The sequence below is a fragment of the Eleutherodactylus coqui genome, chromosome 2 (genome assembly GCF_035609145.1).
Source record: "Eleutherodactylus coqui strain aEleCoq1 chromosome 2, aEleCoq1.hap1, whole genome shotgun sequence".
NCBI lineage: Eukaryota > Metazoa > Chordata > Amphibia > Anura > Eleutherodactylidae > Eleutherodactylus > Eleutherodactylus coqui.
Window position 1 is genome coordinate 285,195,172 of NC_089838.1, and position 22,652 is coordinate 285,217,823.

The window sequence follows — 22,652 nt, forward strand, 5'->3', positions numbered from 1 at the left end:
CCAAGGAAGGTGCGACAGCTGCAGCAGGGAATTGCGATCTTCTCCCATTGCTTTCAATGGAGCGGCGCTGCTGCTGCACCATTGAAAGCAATGGGATGAAGTGAACCCCGCAGTGATGCAAGGCTGGTTTCACATTAAAATGCCTCACCTCCAGGGGTTTTAGAAGGTTTGAGAGAGCGATATCGGACTGTGAATCATGGCCCGCTCTAACTCTCCCCAGTGTTCAGAAGCTCTAAGTTCCCTGCTGGGTTGGCACCGGCCTCGGGAAAGAGAAAAGCCCCCCGGCTGCAGTCTCACCAGTTATTCCTCACATTGTCCTAAACTATTAATCAGATCTTGTACCTGTAAGCAGCGACCCACATTCGCACACGCTGAGCAGCTGTTTTCTGTTCTGGTACAAACAGGCATTTTCCCCCATCGGTATTCACTGCTAGATGTCTCAAAACAACAAGCCGGTACAGAAGGTCATCCATGCACAGAACATAGCCCGCAGCACTTATACATTTAAGATTCACTCCTTGCTAATAACGTCAGGGCAAGTTCATCAGAAACGTGTCAGTGGCTGCAGGCTATATGGATGCAATACATTATAGAGGATTATCTGGACACCACATCACTGCTGGATTCCAATCCCTGCTGGCTACGTCTGTGATCCCTACTGTAGGTCATCCGTACATATGGGGAATGCCTGAACTAATCAGTAGTGCTGAGATGATGATCTGAAATGTTTGCTCATTACTAGATTGCTGCGAAATGCAGACTGAATTGCCCGAAATGTTATGTCTGCTCTGCACTGTGACTAGAAGGAAAGCAAAGTCCAACTAAGACACAAGAATATGAAAAAGATACTTTAAATGATCAATGTAAACTCTTGCATTCTACTTTTTTCCATTCAACTCGCAGCTTGTCATGTAACAGATTATTATCAGTCCTTATTACATGAAGGAGGATTCTGGCATCATGTCATTTTTTTGTTCTGCTCACCAGCAGCATCCCAAAATCACTCCCTATTAAATCATTGGCTGATGGTTGAACACCCTGTAAGTATTTCCTCTTTTGTAGATTTTCCCATTATAATGAAGCATTAGGGGGCTAGTACGCGGCCACAAGTAATAAGCACATTTTTACCAGTAATTACCGGTCTGCACCTGAACTCGCAACTTGAAGAGACAGCAAGGTGCAGCCCGACAATTAGTAAACGGCAGCATTAGCCATGGGCGCACAAGTGATTTAGAGCTAATTGTAGGGCTGAACTTGCAAGTCCAGGGGCAGCCCAGCAAATCGCTCTAAATTGTGAGTATTAGCAGGGCTTGTGTTATAGCACCCTTTTAGGCCTCACATCCATGGGCACACACGGATTCCGCCCATGGCCGGTGATCCTGCGTACTTGTGTGCAGAAGTGCTGGCCAATGCATATGCGCAGTACAGATTTTTATTTTTTTTCAAACTCCTGCTTTTCCCACAGAATCCGCGGCCTGTCTGCAATGTCCACTGCGCACGGACCGCGGATCGGACGGTTTCCGTTGACTTCAATAGAAGCCGTCTGTGCAGGAACCGCAGTAAAATGGAGCATGCTGCGATTTTTCATCTGCGAGCGACAAACCACAATTGGTTTTTCGCTCAAGTGCATGAAAAATAATAACCGCAGCAAAAATCCGTCCGTGGACATGAGGCCTTGGGGTGAGTTCGCACATCAAGGAGAAAACCTGAACCAAAATCCACGTGTGGCTTTTGGTGCAGGTTTCACAGCGCAATTCACTCATTGCATTGCAAGGAATGAGTTCTATGAAAATCCGTGGCATTTCCACAACTAAAGGGTAAGGCTAGTTACCATGTGTTCAACCATATTGTCACGGGTATCAATGTTTTAATAATATAGAGTATGTTCCTTTACAAGGAACATCGGGTGTGACGGCGGGAAGGACACAGCAAGGCAGTCTTGCAAGTGCCCATCAGGAGTGTAGGAGACAAAAGAAAAATGCCCATGGGGGTCAATGAAAAGTGAGAGTTGCTGCTGAACAAGAGAGAAGCAATGTTCGATGAAGGTGCAGCACCTCCAGGATGCCCCTGCCCACAGCTGTTTATGCCCATGGTGGCAGAGCTCTAGCCCACCAAAACTTTTGTGTTTGGGCTGCAATAACAGACTGCCCTGCTGGGCCTGCCCCGGCGTGTACTGGTGAGAGTTATACATCATCCGGAAATTGTTTGGGGCCCGTGTACACAGCCGTCCCAGCAATAATCATTTTCATACAGGAGCGATCATCGCTCAGTAAATGGAGGCGGAGCAGGACGGGGATCAGTCCAGCCACCCGCCTCGATTCACAGGAAACAGGCAGTCGTTCCTAGATGAATCACTGCCTCTTTATACAAGCCAATCGTCGTCTGATTTTTTTTAAATTGACTTTGTTCTTCTGATTGATTAAAACTAGTTCCAGGCACGTCTGTGATTGAAGGGCTTACTAGATTTCCCAGCTAAAGTTGCCTGAAAACAGTAGGGAATGGCCGGTTCTCATCCTGGGGCCACATTCCAAGAGCCTGACCGGTCCGAGACCACCATGTGGACCCTTTCACAACAAATACAGCATGCTGCAGATTTGAAGATCCCCAGCATTAGTCTTCCACTGCGGATTGGTTACTCTGCAAGTGAATGGGATTTGTTAAAGCCCCATTCACTTACATTGTACTGTTTCAGTGTGAGATGTGTGAACTCGCCCTCAAAGAATCTCTCAGGCTTCCAAATTAATGATTTTCACCTGTAAACGGCTGAAGGAGAATGCCCCTCAGGTGCCAATCCCAGATCTCTGCATCCTTCATTGTGACACCTTGACTATTGGATCTTGTAGCATGTAATACACTCTACCAAGACGTCTACAAGGTAGTGGAAGACGGGACCAGTCTGACTATCGTGAATGGCGATCTGTGCAGATATAATACTGCAGTATAATAGTTTCTGGCAATTATATTGGTGACCACCAAGCTTTTGTAGGAAAATATATACCTATGATATGGCCAGCTAGAAGAACCTGACAAATGGATGACTGTTTTTTTTTTTTTGAGGGGGCGCTAATTTATTTGTAATGATTTCAGTGCAATAAACAAGCCTGCCCTTCCTGCAGTAGACCTGCTCTATATGGTATAAAACTGTCCTGTAAACTGTAACAATCACCACTCCATCATTTAGATAAAAAACTATTTCTACGCCCAGTGTGGGTGTATGTGAGTATTGCCCCTCCAGCCGTCATCTGTCATAAGCTGCGTAGCAGTGAACTCGGAGTATCTGTGGATGTCGCTAGGTTGGCCGCTCGCTGCTAATACAGCATAACACTTGGCGGTTTTCTCTCCGTTTCAGGCCTTAATGCCGGCGAGTCCTCAAGGCTTAGCCTTGCAGTGTTGACCACCTGCAGCCAATCGTCTTGAAGCTGTGATCAGAAAACAGAACAGTGCCCGGTTAATCTTACCCACACAATGCCCGCACTGAAAACCACCATCAGTCCAGTTAAATGGAAATCAAGTATATTGCACATCCCGTACTCACATGTTCTCTTTTGATGAATTTTAGATGTTGTCCAAGAACCTTGTTGGCATCTGCTCCGTCCACACTGACATGCTCCACTGTGGATTCATGGGGCATCTGGAAGTATTCATATATGAAGAAGAGTCAAGGAGGCACTTAATTATCTGTACTGACCGGTAACTTTTAGAACATTGATGCTTAATTGATACAAAAGACTCCATTTCTTATTCTTTTCTTTACTGAACTTTGTCTCCTGATCCCCATCAAATATTAAAGCAAGTAATATAAACACCCCCTTGGTCCCAGACCTCTGAGTGATATTTTCTAGGGTATCGCATTTCCAGAAAGACCAATGCGGACAATCTCTCAACTTCATTTTCTTCTCTACCCTTCATGACCGACCCTGGCTCTGTGCAGTCGCAGGGGGTGCCAGATACCAGCTTCTAAGAGGGGTACCAGGCGAAAGGAGGCTGGGGTCAATCACCACCTCTTAGGTCCGCCTGGCTAAATGACAATTTTTTCCATTAGGCAGCATCTTCTGGTGCTTAATGAATGAGGCTAGGCAGGTAGCCTATCGGCAGCCCCACAACACAATTGCTTAGTTCTGCTACTGTATTTATGTTATAAGCTTGGATCTTGTATCCATGTACTGAGGTTGGTTGGTGCCATGTTCTTGTTATGAGCTTGGTTCTGGTTCTCTCTTTATGTCATGAGTTTGGTACTGGAGTTGTATTTATGTTATGAGCTTGATTCTGGTGCTGTATGTATGAATCAGGTTTGGTTTGTGCTATATTCATGTTATGAGCTTGGTTCTGGTACAGTATTTATGCACTCAGCTGTTCTGGTATGGGTATACTGTTATCGTGATGCTTTATGTACAAGCAGAATACAGGCACACTGTCCCCTGCTGGTGTGATGGTCTGTGGGGACTATCACATATGACAGTTGGTCCCCCTAGTAGTGGTACGACTGACAATGACAGCTCAGCGATATGTTCAGGACAACCTGCAGACACATGTGTTCCTCTCATGGCGGCTTCCAATAGGCATCCTCCAGCAGGATAATTTCTTGGCCGCACACACAAGGGGGTGACAGCACTGCCACATTTCTGTAGTCAGTCTAGGCGCTAGATTTATCACCAATAGAACATGTATGGGACTATTTGGGACACCAACTTTAACAGCCTACGAGTCTGCACAATCTAGAAGCTCAGTTACGGCAAATGTGGAGCAATATGCCACAAGATATCCTATAGAACCTGTATGCCTCCATGCCCGCGCGTATCTCATTTTGTATCCAAGTTAGAGGCAGCCCAACAGGGTACTAGAGCCGACGTGCCTGTGCGTATCACATCTTGTATCCAAGCTACATGGTACAACAGGGTACTAGAGCCTTCATGCCAACCTATCTCACATGTTGTATCCAAGCTAGAGGCAGTACAACAGAGTACTAAGGCCTCCATGCCCCCCGTAGCACATCTTTTATCCAAACTAGAGGTGGTACAACAGGGTACTAGAGCCTCCATGTCTGCCCATATAACATCTTACATCCAAGCTAGAGGCAGTACAACAGGGTACTAGAGCCTCCATGCCCACCCGCATCACATCTTGTATGCAAGCTAGAGGCAGTATAACAGGGTACTAGAGCCTCCCTGCCCACCTGTATCGCATCTTGTATCCAAGCTAGGCATGGTACAACAGGGTACTAGAGCCTTCATGCCAACCCATGTCACATGTATCCAAGCTAGAGGCAGTACAACAGAGTACTAGAGCCTCCATGCCACAAGATATCCTATAGAACCTGTATGCCTTCATGCCGTATCACATCTTGTATCCAAGTTAGAGGCAGCCCAACAGGGTACTAGAGCCGACGTGCCTGTGTGTGCCTGCTTGTATCCAAGCTAGAGGGGTACAACAGGGTACTAGAGCACTTCTAGGGGTTAGTTTTCTATGATAAATTCTCCTTCTGCTCTGATAATGTAATCACTTACCTATATGAGTGTTATAATCACACAGAGAAAGTTTTATTTGATTCGACAACTTCTAGGGGAGGGACTTTTTTTGACAATGAGTGTATGGAATCTTTTTCTTATTACAGGGGCACCAAAGAAAAATTCTGCACAAGGAGTAGAGATGAGCGAGCACCAAAATGCTCGGGTGCTCGTTACTCGGGACGAAATTTTCGCGATGCTCGAGGGTTCGTTTCGAATAACGATCCCCATTGAAGTCAATGGGCGACCCGAGCATTTTTGTATATCGCCGATGCTCGCTAAGGTTTCCATTTGTGAAAATCTGGGCAATTCAAGAAAGTGATGGGAACGACACAGCAACGGATAGGGCAGGCAAGGGGCTACATGTTGGGCTGCATCTCAAGTTCCCAGGTCCCACTATTAAGCCACAATAGCGGCAAGAGTGGGCCCCCCCCCTCCCAACAATTTTTACTTCTGAAAAGCCCTCATTAGCAAGGCATACCTTATCTAAGCACCACACTACCTCCAACAAAGCACAATCACTGCCTGCATGACACTCCGCTGCCACTTCTCCTGGGTTACATGCTGCCCAACCCCCCCTGCATGACCCAGTGTCCACAGCGCACACCAAAGTGTCCCTGCGCAGCCTTCAGCTGCCCTCATGCCACACCACCCTCATGTCTATTTATAAGTGTGTCTGCCATGAGGAGGAACCGCAGGCACACACTGCAGAGGGTTGGCACGGCTAGGCAGCGACCCTCTTTAAAAGGGGCGGGGTGATAGCCCACAATGCTGTACAGAAGCAATGAGAAATATAATCCTGTGCCACCACCATCAGGAGCTGCACACGTGGGCATAGCAATGGGGAACCTATGTGCCACACACTATTCATTCTGTCAAGGTGTCTGCATGCCCCAGTCAGACCGCGGTTTTTTATAAATAGTCACAGGCAGGTACAACTCCGCAATGGGAATTCCGTGTGCACCCACAGCATGGGTGGCTCCCTGGAACCCACCGGCTGTACATAAATGTATCCCATTGCAGTGCCCTGGACAGCAGAGCTAACGTCAGATTAAATGCAGGTGGGCTTCGGCCCACACTGCATGCCCCAACCTGACCGGGGTTTTTAATTCATAGACACAGGCAGGTACAACTCCCTATTGTGAAGTCCCTGTGGACCGACAGCATGGGTGGGTGCCAGGAAGCCACCGGCGGTACATAAATATATCCCATTGCATTGCCCATCACAGCTGAGGTAATGTCATGTTTAATGCAGGTGGGCTTCGGCCCACACTGCATGCCCCAGTCAGACTGGGGTTCTTTAGAAGTGGACACATGCAGTTACAACTCCGTGTGGACTGACAGCATGGGTGGCTCCCTGGAACCCACCGGCGGTACATAAATATATCCCATTGCAGTGCCCAGCACAGCTGAGGTAACGTCCGATTAAATGCAGGCGGTCTTCGGCCCACACTGCATGCCCAAGTCAGACTGGGGCTCTTTATAACTGGACACATGCAGTTACAACTCTGTGTGGACCGACAGCATGGGTGGCTCCCTGGAACCCACCGGCGGTACATAAATATATCCCATTGCAGTGCCCAGCACAGCTGATGTAACGTCAGCTTTAATGCAGGTGGGCAAAAAATTTATTGGATTACACTGTAGGCGAGGGCCCCAAAAAATTGGTGTACCAACAGTACTAATGTACCTCAGAAAAATTGCCCATGCCCAACCAAGAGGGCAGGTGAAACCCATTAATCGCTTTGGTTAATGTGGCTTAATTTGTAACTAGGCCTGGAGGCAGCCCAGTTAAAATAAAAATTGGTTGAGGTGAAAGTTTCAACGCTTTAATGAGCATTGAAACGTATAAAAATTGTTTACAAAAATTATATGACTGAGCCTTGTGGGCCTAAGAAAAATGCCCGTTCGGCGTGATTACGTCAGGTTTCAGGAGGAGGAGCAGGAGGAGGAGGATGAATATTATACACAGATTGATGAAGCTAAAAGGTCCCCGTTTTGGATGGTGAGAGAGAACGATGCTTCCATCCGCGGGAGCAGCCTACGTATTGCTTAGGTATCGCTGCTGTCCGCTGGTGGAGAAGAGAAGTCTGGGGAAATCCAGGCTTTGTTCATCTTGATGAGTGTAAGCCTGTCGGCACTGTCGGTTGACAGGCGGGTACGCTTATCTGTGATGATTCCCCCAGACGCACTAAACACCCTCTCTGACAAGACGCTAGCCGCAGGACAAGCAAGCACCTCCAGGGCATACAGCGCGAGTTCAGGCCACGTGTCCAGCTTCGACACCAAGTAGTTGTAGGGGGCAGAGGCGTCACCGAGGACGGTCGTGCGATCGGCTACGTACTCCCTCACCATCCTTTTACAGTGCTCCCGCCGACTCAGCCTTGACTGGGGAGCAGTGACACAGTCTTGCTGGGGAGCCAGAAAGCTGTCAAAGGCCTTAGAGAGTGTTCCCCTGCCTGTGCTGTACATGCTGCCTGATCTCCGCGCCTCCCCTGCTACCTGGCCCTCGGAACTGCGCCTTCTGCCACTAGCGCTGTCGGATGGGAATTTTACCATCAGCTTGTCCGCCAGGGTCCTGTGGTATAGCATCACTCTCGAACCCCTTTCCTCTTCGGGTATGAGAGTGGAAAGGTTCTCCTTATACCGTGGGTCGAGCAGTGTGTACACCCAGTAATCCGTAGTGGCCAGAATGCGTGTAACGCAAGGGTCACGAGAAAGGCATCCTAACATGAAGTCAGCCATGTGTGCCAGGGTACCTGTACGCAACACATGGCTGTCCTCACTAGGAAGATCACTTTCAGGATCCTCCTCCTCCTCCTCAGGCCATACACGCTGAAAGGATGACAGGCAAGCAGCATGGGTACCCTCAGCAGTGGGCCAAGCTGTCTCTTTCCCCTCCTCCTCATCCTCCTCATGCTCCTCCTCCTCAACGCGCTGAGATATAGACAGGAGGGTGCTCTGACTATCCAGCGACATACTGTCTTCCCCCGCCTCCATTTCCGAGCGCAAAGCGTCTGCCTTTATGCTTTGCAGGGAACTTCTCAAGAGGCATAGCAGAGGAATGGGGACGTTAATGATTGCAGCATCCCCGCTCACCATCTGGGTAGACTCCTCAAAGTTTCCAAGGACCTGGCAGATGTCTGCCAACCAGGCCCACTCTTCTGTAAAGAATTGAGGAGGCTGACTCCCACTGCGCCGCCCATGTTGGAGTTAGTATTCCACTATAGCTCTACGCTGCTCATAGAGCCTGGCCAACATGTGGAGCGTAGAGTTCCACCATGTGGGCACGTTGCACAGCAGTCGGTGCACTGGCAGATGAAACCAATGTTGCAGGGTGGCAGCGTCCGTGTGGGACTTGCGGAAATGTGCGCAGAGCCGGCGCACCTTTCCGAGCAGGTCTGACAAGCGTGGGTAGGTTTTCAGAAAGCGCTGAACCACCAAATTAAAGACGTGGGCCAGGCATGGCAGGTGAGTGAGGCTGCCGAGCTGCAGAGCCGCCACCAGGTTACCCCCGTTATCACACATGACCATGCCCGGTTGGAGGCTCAGCGGCGCAGGCCAGCGGTCGGTCTGCTCTGTCAGACCCTGCAGCAGTTCGTGGGCCGTGTGCCTCTTCTCTCCTAAGCTGAGTAGTTTCAGCACGGCCTGCTAACGCTTGCTGCGCGACACCGACTGCTGGCGACGTGCTGCTGCTGACACATCTTGATTGCGAGACAGAGGTTGCGTAGGAGGAGGAGGGTGGTTTAGTGGAGGAAGCATACACCGCCGCAGATACCACCACTGAGCTGGGGCCCGCAATTCTGGGGGTGGGTAGGACGTGAGCGGTCCCAGGCTCTGACTCTGTCCCAGCCTCCACTAAATTCACCCAATGTGCCGTCAGGGAGATATAGTGGCCTTGCCTGCCTGTGCTTGTCCACGTGTCCGTTGTTAAGTGGACCTTGGCAGTAACCGCGTTGGTGAGGGCGCGTACAATGTTGCGGGAGACGTGGTCGTGCAGGGCTGGGACGGCACATCGGGAAAAGTAGTGGCGACTGGGAACTGAGTAGCGCGGGGCCGCCGCCGCCATCATACCTTTGAAAGCCTCCGTTTCCACAACCCTATACGGCAGCATCTCCAGGCTGATAAATTTGGCTATGTGCATGTTTAACGCTTGAGCGTGCGGGTGCGTGGCGGCGTACTTGCGCTTGCGCTCCAACACTTGTGCTAGCGACGGCTGGACGGTGCGCTGAGAGACATTGGTGGATGGGGCCGAGGACAGCGGAGGTGAGGGTGTGGGTGCAGGCCAGGAGACGGTAGTGCCTGTGTCCTGAGAGGGGGGTTGGATCTCAGTGGCAGGTTGGGGCACAGGGGGAGAGGCAGCGGTGCAAACCGGAGGCGGTGAACGGCCTTCGTCCCACCTTGTGGGGTGCTTGGCCATCATATGTCTGCGCATGCTGGTGGTGAGGCTGGTGGTGGTGGCTCCCCGGCTGATCTTGGCGCGACAAAGGTTGCACACCACTGTTTGTCGGTTGTCTGCAGTCTCAGTGAAAAACTGCCAGACCTTTGAGCACCTCGGCCTCTGCAGGGTGGCATGGCGCGAGGGGGCGCTTTGGGAAACAGTTGGTGGATTATTCGGTCTGGCCCTGCCTCTACCCCTGGCCACCGCACTGCCTCTTCCAACCTGCCCTGCTGCTGCACTTGCCTCCCCCTCTGAAGACCTGTCCTCAGTAGGCGTAGCAAACCAGGTGGGGTCAGTCACCTCATCGTCCTGCTGCTCTTCCTCCGAATCCTCTGTGCGCTCCTTCCTCGGACTTACTCCAATTACTACTACCTGAGTGATAGACAACTGTGTCTCATCGTCATCGTCCTCCTCACCCACTGAAAGCTCTTGAGACAGTTGCCGGAAGTCCCCAGCCTCATCCCCTAGACCCCGGGAACTTTCCAAAGGTTGGGCATCGGTCACGACAAACTCCTCCGGTGGGAGAGGATTCGGAACCATTGCTGCCCATTCTGGGCAGGGGCCCGAGAACAGTTCCTGGGAGTCTGCCTGCTCCTCAGAATGTGTCATTGTAATGGAGTGAGGAGGCTGGGAGGAAGAAGGAGCAGCAGCCAGAGGATTCAAAGTTGCAGCAGTGGACGGCGCAGAACTCTGGGTGGTCGATAGATTGTTGGATGCACTTTCTGCCATCCACGACAGGACCTGCTCACGCTGCTCATTTTCTAATAAAAGTCTACCGCGTGCACCCATTAATTGTGAGATGAATGTGGGGACACCAGAAACGTGCCTTTCTCCTAATCCCGCAGCAGTCGGCTGCGATACACCTGGATCAGGAGCTCGGCCTGTGCCCACACCCCGACTTGGGCCTCCGCGTCCTCGTGCGCGTCCACGTCCTCTAGGCCTACCCCTACCCCTCAGCATGCTGTATTACCAGTAGTGCAGAAACAGAACGCTGTAATTAAATGTGCCGCTTATTGGCCTGTGGTTGGAGGCTGACTTCGCTTACGGAACGCACAGCAGAGCCAGGAAAGAATTTTGCGCAAGCCTGCTGTAACACTTAGCTGGCTGCGTATGAATTAGGACAACTACCCCCAGCAGAGACGCAGTACAGTCAGGACGGTCACAGGCAGCCCAAATAGATTTTTTTCCCCAAATTTTTTGGGAAAAGCCCACTGCCTATATAGACTGTATATGTCTTTCACTGTCCCTGCCTCACCACCACTACTGGCCCTGGACTATGTAAAATTACTGCAGACTGTTTCACTCTGGACAGGATGACAGCGGTGATGTAAGAGGCAGCGCAGAGCCAGGAAAGAATTTTGCACAAGCCTGCTGTAACACTTAGCTGGCTGCGTATGAATTAGGACAACTACCCCCAGCAGAGACGCAGTACAGTCAGGACGGTCACAGGCAGCCCAAATAGATTTTTTTTCCCAAATTTTTTTGGAAAAGCCCACTGCCTATATAGACTGTATATGTCTTTCACTGTCCCTGCCTCACCACCACTACTGGCCCTGGACTATGTAAAATTACTGCAGACTGTTTTACTCTGGACAGGATGACAGCGGTGATGTAAGAGGCAGCGCAGAGCCAGGAAAGAATTTTGCACAAGCCTGCTGTAACACTTAGCTGGCTGCGTATGAATTAGGACAACTACCCCCAGCAGAGATGCAGTACAGTCAGGACGGTCACAGGCAGCCCAAATAGATTTTTTTTCCCAAATTTTTTTTGGAAAAGCCCACTGCCTATATAGACTGGATATGTCTTTCACTGTCCCTGCCTCACCACCACTACTGGCCCTGGACTATGTAAAATTACTGCAGGACGCAATGCTCTGGACGCAATGCTCTGCACGGCCGATATACAAAAAAAAAATGTGCAACACTGCAAAAAGCAGCCTCAACAGTACTGCACACGGTCAGATGTGGCCCTAAGAGGGACCGTTGGGGTTCTTGAAGCCTAAAATCAATCCTAACACTCTCCCTATAGCAGCTCCGGCATCAGCAGCACTTTCCCTGATCTCTGTCAGAATGCATCTGTGGCGAGCCGCGGGAGGGGCCGATTTATATACTCGGGTGACACCTGATCTCGCCAGCCACTCACTGCAGGGGGGTGGAATAGGGCTTGAACGTCGCAGGGGGAAGTTGTAATGCCTTCCCTGTCTTTCTATTGGCCAGAAAAGCGCGCTAACGTCTCAGAGATGAAAGTGAAAGTAACTCGAACATCGCGTGGTGCTCGGCTCTAGTAACGAGCATCTCGAACACGCTAATACTCAAACGAGTATCAAGCTCGGACGAGTACGTTCGCTCATCTCTAACAAGGAGCCATCTAATCTATGACTGGCATTGTTACCCTCCTCTCGTCATGTATTTTATATCACTACTAGTGAATTTCTGACCCAATTTCTGCTTAATTTCTTCAATGCCATCTCCCTGGGTTACCCTTTCCTTGCTCAGACCTTGCAAGTACATATTTCTGTCGCCCCAATACTCCTTTACTTGTGGTAATTTTAGACCTATTTTGCTATTTTCTAAAATACTGGCCTTGAGACTCCAACCTTATATCCCCTCCATGAAACCGAGAACAGGTGGGCTTTGTGCCTGGACATGAGGCCATATACAATGCTATTGTGGTGGCCCAGAGTTAGTGTAGTCCCTCTATAAATGTTACGTGTTTGTCTGTGCAATTGTATTGTCAGTGTCTTCTATTTTTTTTTAACTTTGTTTTATTTATCAGAATACAAAAATCATGGTACAGAGCACACTTGTTTAGAAAAAAACATCATACAAGGCAATGAGTATTTATATGCAAGTAATATATATGTGTACGAGTACAACTAGAACTGTTCTGTACCTATATAAACTTGACAATAAAGGCATTGCTTTTTAGTTTTGCTTGGTTTCATGTTGAACAGTTGAATAACAATAAGGGGGGGAGGGAGTGCCGGAGAGCCCGCGGCGGGCAGCCGCTGAACGCCTGATGGAGAGGTGAGGAGTGCATCAGAAATGCGAATGGAATGTATAGAGGAATGAGAGAGATGCGAGAGAGGGAAGGTATAGAGGAAGGAGGAGGAGGGGAGGAGCCCGGATGAAGATCAGGTTGGTGATAAAGTATAGCGGTTGATGAGCCAGAGGCCCCAGATCTCCTGAAACCTACCCGGGCATCCCCTGTTTTTATAAATAATTTTTTCATAGGGAATGACATCATTTATTAGTTTTATCCATTGTGTTAGTAGGGGTGGGTCTGCAGCCATCCAGTGTAGTACTACCACCTTGCGGGCCAGGAATAGTATTTTCCTGAGGAAGGTGCGTGTATATTTGGGCCATTGATATTCCGGCAATAAGCCAAATAGGATTATTTTGGAATCCATTGATATAGTGAAAGGGGATAATAAAAGTGAGTTTGTAAAGGCGGTAATGTCAGACCAGAAGTTGTTGATTGGTAGGCAGTCCCAAATTAGATGCCAAAAGTTCGCCCCAGGTTGATGTCATCTGTGGCATGAGTTTGAGGGGACGTTGCCCATTTTGTGTAGCCGGCTAGGGGTGAGATAAGCTTGATGGATTATATAAAGTTGGATCAGTTTGTTGTTCACGGCAGGAGAGACAGACAGGTGGGATTCCATTATGTCTGTCCAATCATCAGTTGTGAGGGATGGGATGGAGAGCGTCCATTTGTTACAGACTAGAAGCGGGTTATGGTTTATTTTAGCTGAGAGCAGGTGTGTATAAAGTGCCGAAATCAAGCCCCTGGGTCCCTGGGATTTAAGGATTCCGATTGTAGGGAAATTGGATATCTGAGTAGAGTTGGGGGGGAATTGGGTGGACAGTGCGTGCCTGAGTTGAAAGAATCTGAATAGTTGAAGGTTTGGGGATTGTATTGAATCGCGCAGCTGGGTGAATGTAGGGAGTATGCCGTCTGTGTATACATCTCTCAGTGAAACAACCCCCAGGCTCCTCCAGTATTGGGGGTCCGGGACTGACTGCAAGGCCGTCAGGCCTGGGTTATTCCAGAGAGGGAGATCGGATACCGTATCATCAAATCTCTGGAGGGATTTTGTTTCTCTCCACACACTCAGCGCCAGTCTATGGAGTGGTAATTAATTCGGAGGGGTTAGAGCAGTCGGTGTATTTGGAGTTCCCCAACAGATTGTTGCCTTTCACTTGATGTTCAGTGTCTTCTATTTAGTGTGCATTTGATGTGTATTGCACCTCTGCAGCACTGAATGGGTTCATGTCTAGGCTACGTCTGAGAAATGTATCATGTTGTGTGTCATGTGACTGTGATGGATACCTGAGAGGTTCTGCAAGTGAGTTACACAGACACGGATTGGTCTGTGTGTGGTGACTGGAAGAGGCCGAGCGATTGCCTGATGCTCAGCCCGGGCCTGTGAAAACCCAACGGGATCCTCGGTGCTACTTCTGGGTGCTGAGAGAATGGAACCAGTTCACAACAAGTAGAGAAAGTAGTAAGTGATTTCACAGTGTAAGAGAGATTTGTGCCGAGAGAATGTGATCACACAGATAACTGTGGATTCTACGAATGCCCAGAGAGCCTCCACTGCTTCCACACTTCCTTTGTACAGAACTGTTATTTTCAAGAAGTTGAAGCACATGGACATTACCACACATTCCCGGTTTGTCCATGACAGTTTTCCTGTGTGTGTGGACTACTTTATTACAACATCTAGCTAGTTTCACCGCAGAGAATGGAACGGTGGCGTCACGAGTGACAAAAGAGACTCAAGGTAATGTTCAGTTACTTTTCCCTGTGATCTCCTCCAGCAGTAACTTGGTCAGGGTTATACCCTGAGGAGAGATTGTGTGGTGTTGCTAGGCAAGGTGGAGTTACCTGCCCTACACTTGGCGGCAGAAATCATGGAAGACTATGGACGCTCAAGATGGCACCTACTCTTCCTTTATTGTTAAAGAGCCTGCAAAACTTTCCTGCCAACAGCTTCCCGCCGTGGGTGAGGGAAGAGTAGAGGGGGGGCACCCCTACCGCGGAGCAGCAGCTGCTGACTGCTGAGGACCGCCCAGGGTGCGCCTCCATGGTAGTTCTCTATGCCTTCTAACAATTGACGCTAAGATGACGTTTAATACCGTGAACTGGAACTTCCTGGAGACCACCCTTCAGAGAATTGGACTTGGTAAAGTGCTCTGATTCTCTCACACACTTGAGCCCCATCATCCTACAGTGCAGGCACAAGTTAATGGCTCGCTCTCTGCCCCATTTCAAATTGGGAATGGGACAAGAGAGGGGTACGCCTTCTCCCCTTTTTTATACATACTTGTTATGGAATCCTTGGCAAAGGCACTTAGAACAATTCGATTAAGGCTACCAGTGTTGGACCTATGGAACATAAACTTTCACTATTTGCTGATGACCTATTAATATAATATAAGTTTGCAAGAGAGGAGGCAGAAGTGGTAAAAACTGCTTCTGCCTTCCCCTCCGGGTCCTCAGCTGTGGCTAACAGCCGAGAACCTGGCCGTGCTGTATTTTTGCCATCGGCCGAGATTAAAGCCCAGGACCAAGCACCATAAATTTACTTAAAAAGTTAATCCTCCCTAGAGGAGTAAAAACCCGTTGAACCATGAATACAAGGATCAGAAAAAAGTGGATATATATATATATAATGTAAATGATGTTACCGAAGGGGTTAATTTGACAAGAAAGTATAAACTGCAACTTCCCATAAAGATGAACTTTTTCCTGATACGTGATTTGTACGGGGTTCACAAGGTGCTTATTCTCCAGCTACATACCAGTACAGGAAGAGCGCGGAAGACGTAGCTGAAGGGATAGTACAGAAGGTTCAGGAAGGAGGCAGCATACAGATCAGCGTAACGCATTAGCTGGCTGGAGAATAGTGTCTGACGGGAACCGCTGCGGAACAGGCTGCCCATCTTCCCGTAACACATGTCCATCTCTTGGGTAATTTTCTGTGTGTAGAGGACAGGAAACTTAAAAGATGATTAAATTTTTACATAAGAAATAGAATGCCGCCATCAGGAAATCATTCCCTTCTGCGGAGCTAGGACTCCAGGTGCCACAGTCATATATAGTCATCTAATATAAACCATTTTTACAAGTTATTCTCTATGGCATATAGGTGGTGCATGGAGTACCTCTGGTTATATCAGGCAGCTTCTCCCTAGGGAAGTGCCTAAGCTTTAGAGTCTAAACTGAAGGTGCTATTTGTTTGTGCTAACTTTCTGATTACTGAGTGGGTATTCCCTGACTACTCTGCATTCTCCACTCCTGACCTCAGCTTATTGTATTGACCATTCTTCTGTTTGCTGCCTTCCCTGACTCCTGGCCTCTTTGTACTGTGCTGAACCTTTTCTGTAAGCTCTGACCTCTGGACTGTCTCTCGTGCTGAAGCATATGCTGCCTGCCTCAGTGCGGATTTTCTTGACTGCATCTTTGTTCCCATGTTCAAGTCTATTGTAGCGTCAGATGTCACATAACTGGGAATACGTCCAATGTAACTGCTGGGGTACCCCACAGTGAAGCCCAGATCCCAACTGGTGGGGTAAAAGGGTGAAGACCAGGGCTCCTCAGATGTCGCCTTAGGATCTGGCCAAATCAGTGTGTGGCATGCACAAGGAATCTACATCCGCTGACCCCAACACATTTGTAGTACTACTGGTTAGTTTTATGGCAGAGGAGTGGTTGGGTGTTTTTAGGTAATGAGTGTTGTTACTACCCCCCCCCCCCCCCCTCCCTATATTTACACCGCATACTATTCCCTACATAGCAAGGAACATACCAAAGTACTTGCTGGACCGAGGACATATGCCTGGAGTGAAGCTCTATCTTATATGGTAGGCATTTTATGAGAAGATCCAGCTCATCGGAACAAAGACAGTTAAAGCAAATCGGGCAAAAAGTGAGAAGCACAAATATTATCACAGAAACCATGCAGCTGTCATAGAGCTGCCTGAAGGCTGCTTATAAGATAGATATCAGGAGCTGGTACGTTGATGAATTACCCGAGACAGAGGGGTCACTGTACCTGAATCTGCTTCTGAATGGAGCTGATATTTGGTTGCTCACTGCTGCCGCTGTCAATGTGTCTGGACGAAACAGAATCATACAAGGTTAATTCAGCAACTCAGTTTATTGAAAGAGATGCCAAAAGTCTTATCATAATGATGGACGTCCTATCATTCCGAAAAAAAACTCCATTAGAGGAGTTGTACCCCAACTGACTTCATAGGATCCATAGGATAGGTAATAAAAGTCTGATTGGTGCAGTGCCACTCCATTCATCTTTACTGGGACTGGCAGAGATAGCAGAGTACTTGTGCTCAACTATTTACATAAGCTCCACTGAAATAAATGGAGCAGTGGCGCCCATGTGTGACCACCACTTCATTCAATCGGAGTCAATTCAAGCTAACAGTGATGAGGAAAGGGGGACACGGGACCCGTGTTATTACGATAAGCAGGATCTCAGCAATGGGACCCCCACCAATCAGACATCACCTTGATAAAAGTCGATTGTGGTGCATCCCACTTTAATGCAAGCTGGATGGTTTCTGCTAATCTGTCATCTTAGGGCTTATTCACATGGGTGATTTTCACATCCATGTTAGCAACTGACTATACACAGGCAGCATACTGACCCATTACAGTCAATAGAGCTAAGCATTGATACGTTCTTCTACATGAACCAGTGGTCCGTGAAAAAAAAAACACATCATGTCCAATACTGCTCTGATAGCTCGGACAACAGTCACCCATTCAAGTCTGTGGGTGTACAAAAAAATGGCGCACATATGGATAACATCTGTGTGCATTCCTTTTTACATAGATCTAAGCAATGCTTTAAAAAAATGAGCCTCCTATTTGTTTTGCGCAAAACAAAAAAAAGTGAACGACACAAGGAAGTAAAAAACGAACACATGAATGCACACAGATGCAGAACAGACATCCACGGGAGGAAAAATCCATCCATTTTCCATAGACATAAATCAGACATGCCTATGTGACTAAGACCTAATATCTATCATAGCTCCACTGCAGATGGCTCACTGCCAATGCAGCTGAAATATAAAGTGTAGGGGTGTAGGGTCCAGTGACATCATCTCTATGACTTGTTTTTAGGAGTCAGAAACCATTCCTGATGTCTTTGGTATTGGTGATTGTTCCTAACTTCCAGTAGTTCAGCCTCAGTAATGTTGTGTGACTCTGCAATATAACATCAGCATACAACATGATAAGCAGCAGCTCCATAGAGTGCCCACTATACAATCAGCCATCCAGAAGTCAAGAGGGCCGTTCTTGCAGTGAAGCTGGCTGGAGGGGTGCCAGATAGTTTTGGAGTCTATGAGGGATGAAATAGTCGTTCGGTATACGTGCTGTTAAGCTTTATTATAATGCCATTGTGTAAAGCACCAAAGCCTCACTGCTGATCCTGGAGAGCCGACAACTCCGACTAGGGGATTGGGTTGGACAATGAGTGTATATATACATACAGGAGGAAGCACCATGCTTCTACATAGATGGAAGACTTACTGCTGCAGCTGACCCAGGAAGATGTCCAGACTCTTCAGTTCATTGAAAAGCTCTGAAAAATAACATAATCTTATCAAAGTGTCTATTTCTAAATATTATATTGTGCTACAGGGTTGAATTTCAAGCCAACATCTTTTATGTGAGCCGCTCCCTCGGTGTACCATTAATTGTAGGGGGTCCTACTGCTGGGACCCCTTGTTCTCAGCTATTATTGGTTGTGCTAAAGGAACCTGGAAGCTAATACATTCCCCTAAAACTTGGCATTATGCAGCAAGCATTGGAATAAATGGACTGTTAGTATATTACATAGTTGTACCAGGTCCTACAGAGTGGGAATAGCTGCTTGATACTGATTTGGTTCTGGGCAATGAAAGGTGGACCCTTTGGAGAAGATTTCCAGGAGACGTATTATAGAAGACGTTCATTAAGGTTTTAATTGGTACATTCATCATGCCTAGGTAATGAAAAAACAAGTATATACTATGTATAAATATTACATACATATATAAATATATTGACGGGAGCGCCACCAATCAATCTTCCATGGCATACCCAGTCAGTAATTTGGGAGGGTCTATATAAGTGTGATATACTAGATAGATATAAAGCACTGTGTCTACAAGCCTCTCCGGGCAGACACTCACCGCTCTTCTCAGTCCAGATGTTGAGCTCTTTGGCCAGCTCAGGCACAACTAGAAATGTTCTCCATCCCTGTCTTTTCTTAGATTTTAGGATGTCACCAAAGATGTGGTCCCCCACATAGAGGATGTCTTTCCCTTTCACCCCAAGTAGATCACATACGATGTCAGAGGAGCCTGAAAAGCAGAACATTCACTGGTCACAATGTGGAGAAACCACCCAGGTGGGTCCCTTCTGACATTAAACCGAGTGATCCCTGCAGTGGTCTAACAGACAAAGGGTCACCTACCTCCTGAGTACACCGCACAGTGCTGGTGGGGACCCGTGTACGTCCCGATTCGTAATTTCCCATTATCCTGAAAAAAAAAGGCAGTTGTAAAAATAATTGACAGCGTTTCATCTATACTAAGGGCGAGCACCCACTGGCGTTTTTTTACCTGCGTTTTGCGTTTTGCGTTTTTCCTGCACAGGCATAGAGATAACATGTGTTCCTGTCCACTGGCGTTTTTTTTGCGTTGCGTTTGCGTTTTTAACATAGGAACTGTCAGTTGCATATGTGTCCTTATTTTTCTCCATGGAAATTAATGGAAAAGCCGCGAAAACGCCGCGAAAAACGCCGCGAAAAACGCCGCGAAAAACGCCGCGAAAACGCCGCGTTTTTTCCCCGCGGAAAACGCAAACGCCAGTGGGTGCTCGCCCTAAGACTATGTAAAGCTTGTCACAGGCAATGATTATCTATAGAATCAGATCACCTTATAATACATAACAAGACCCCTGCTGCCTGCCGTCCTTGTAAGGTGGAAAGCGTATTGACTACTGGATGCAAACTAATCTTGTCTTCTTAGATTAAATGCAATGCTTTCAGAAAATGTGAATTCTTCAAAATCGCCACAAGAGGGCAGTAGAGCTCCAACCAATATTAAGTTTATACATGAGGACACTGAAAGTAGCTCAGAAATGGAAAGTCTTATTGGAATCCGGATTGAGGAGGCAGCAACACTCAGGCTATTGCTGCAGCCTCTCCTAGAGCAGTGACGTCATGTACAATGGTCACATAGACAGTCCCATTGAAGTGAATGGGATTCAGCTACAATACCAGGTGCTGCCACTATACAATGTACAGTGCTGTGGCTTGTATACACCGAAATGACAGCGGCGTTCACCCAAATGGCGTAATTTTTTTCAGCTCATCAGCGGGTATCCTGAGAAGCGGACCCCTGCCAATCAACTATCCTGGGGGGGGGGGGGGGGGGGGGGATAAAATCGCGCGATTTTCACACAATGTGAGACTGAGTAAAAACACAGCATTATTGATTTTCAATGTTTTCCTTCAAATTTGTGATGTTTTCACTTATACGATGTTGAGAGAAAAATTTTTTTTTGCATTTTCTATCTCCCATGTTTCCCTATGGACCGTTTTTAACATTAGAAAGTCCTATTGACTTTTGCGCTAAAAAATCGTGGCAAAATCGCGTGAAAAAAATGTGTGAGAAAATCTGTGCATTGAAGAATTTGTCCATTTGATGACCACATTTGACATATTTAGAATGTTTCCAACCCATCTGCATCTCAGGACTATACACGGATAATATATGGAGAAGCTCCTACCGTATTGACTTGGCGAAGAACAGTTCCTTCTGCAAAGAAGAGTGGTTTCCTCGTGTCCACAACAATCAGATCAAAATAAGACCGCCACGTTGTCTTCTTGGGGTCGTACTAGAGGAAGCGGAAAAATAGAAACCTTCATTTACATACAGAGCGATTGTGGCGGTGTGATGTGAAGATCAGAGAGTTACTTCTAATGATTGTCAGTTGGGTCATTTGTAACCTAACGCAACATCAAAGTTGTAGAAACTCCAAACCGCTTCCCGGTCATAAACCGTATGCATCATAAACCGTTACGTTCATGTGCCGCAAATACGCATTCATGTGAAGCCGGCCTTAACGTCTTTGTATCACTGCCGAAGTAGGCCAGCGATCCGGATGTCAAACCCTGTTGGAATGGTATTGCCTGCAGACTGGCTGCTACTCCACTTCCTCTATCTGCTCCTGGCACAGCTGGGTGACAAGTCGTCTGCTGTATTAACAGTTCCCACAGGGTTTTACACCCTACTTTTCCGGATCTTTCAATTGGCATAGTTTTGCAATGTCTTTCAAGGTCAACCCTTTTGGCCAGTTTCCCACAAGCGATAAAATCACGCGATTTTTCTCGCAGTGCGACAATGCTACAAAATCGCATGTATGTGAAGCCAATGCTTTCCAATGGGTTCCTTCACACAAGTGATGTTTTGTAGCCTGCGACATTGCGAGAGGGAAAAAAAAACGCTGGTTGCTAAATATTGCGCGATTTGCTGTTTTGTAGCCCATGTTTCCCTATGAAGCCTTCCTATGTGTTGCCTCACAAAAAAACGCAGTTTTTTTGCGGTATGATGCAGCCCTGGCTGCATAATAAAAATACATCACCTAAGAGGCGCTGTCCGGCTCCGCCACACGCCTCCTCAGGTTCCCAGCATATAGTAGTTGTAGTGCTTGTAGTTTCTTCTCAGCATTTCCTGGTCAGGAGTTTGAAAAACCCCACCTCTAGGAAGTGCTGCCTCTAAATGGTTCTCGAGCGCTCACATTGAATTCATTGAATGGCTGTGATTGGTTCATCGAGCGCTGGCTCTGATTGGCTGAGCCACGGCACTTGAGAACCAATCAGAGGCAGCACTTCCTGAAGGCGGGGTTTTTCAAACTCCTGACCAGGAAGCCTTGCCTAAAGACAAGTGCTGGAGATGCAGGCAAGCCCTGCGCCGTAGCTGGACCACGCCTCTCAGGTGATGTATTTTTTTTTTGGGGGGGGGGGGGGGGTTATGCAGCCAGGGCTTATTCTTAGGGTAGGGCTTATAGATCAAGCTCTCCCCCCCCCCCCGAAAATCCTGTCAAGAGAGCACTACAAAGTTGTGTAACTTTGTAGCGATACAAAATCGCGATATCGCCACAAGAAAACGCAGTGATATAGCACAGAACATTGATGCAATATCGCTGCACTTTTCTTGCGGCGATATCGGCGGAAAAAAATAGAATTGACATGCTGCGGAATTGAATTCCACGTCGCATGGCCGTTTCCGCCTGGCTTTGCCGCAACGGATTGGCTGCCCTGTGTGGACGTGATTTTTACAAAATCTCATCTACATGGCTGGCTAATCCCAGAATTAGGAGCCGTGCGGCAATTCCGTCCCATGTCAACTCAGCCTCAGGGAAGGTCCAGATGTATCGGAAAATTTCCACTGCGGATTTGGCCAAGAACTTGCACTAAATCTGCTGCAAAAATCTGCAAGTGTAACATGCGATGGATTGTGACATAAATCTGGCAGCGGACTTTTCATCAATTTCACCCTTTGCATTGCAAAAAGTGAAGTCCGTGGTGAAAATCTGCGGCAGTTCTACAAAACAATTGAGCTACAGATCTGAGAATCTCCCACAAACTCGGATTTCCCTGTACTTTTTCTGATACATCTGGAAAC

The 22,652-nt window shown here is 47.8% G+C and overlaps 1 protein-coding gene across 2 annotated transcripts in view; it reads right to left on the minus strand.

The window, feature by feature from the left end:
- Window positions 1-2,397: 2,397 nt before the first annotated feature.
- LOC136612647 (cytosolic purine 5'-nucleotidase-like) overlaps window positions 2,398-22,652 on the minus strand; it is a 47,364-nt gene continuing 27,109 nt past the window's right edge. The window contains exons 11-18 of one of the 2 annotated variants that reach the window (XM_066593131.1): window positions 20,755-20,862; window positions 19,436-19,502; window positions 19,152-19,322; window positions 18,508-18,559; window positions 17,003-17,063; window positions 15,750-15,926; window positions 3,536-3,631; window positions 2,398-3,419 (exon numbers count right to left, since the gene is read on the minus strand). In XM_066593131.1, coding sequence (XP_066449228.1) covers window positions 3,309-3,419; window positions 3,536-3,631; window positions 15,750-15,926; window positions 17,003-17,063; window positions 18,508-18,559; window positions 19,152-19,322; window positions 19,436-19,502; window positions 20,755-20,862 — 843 coding nt within the window. In that variant the 3' untranslated portion in view covers window positions 2,398-3,308. The remainder of the gene's footprint in view (window positions 3,420-3,535; window positions 3,632-15,749; window positions 15,927-17,002; window positions 17,064-18,507; window positions 18,560-19,151; window positions 19,323-19,435; window positions 19,503-20,754; window positions 20,863-22,652) is intronic. The other variant, XM_066593132.1, reaches the window with a different exon arrangement.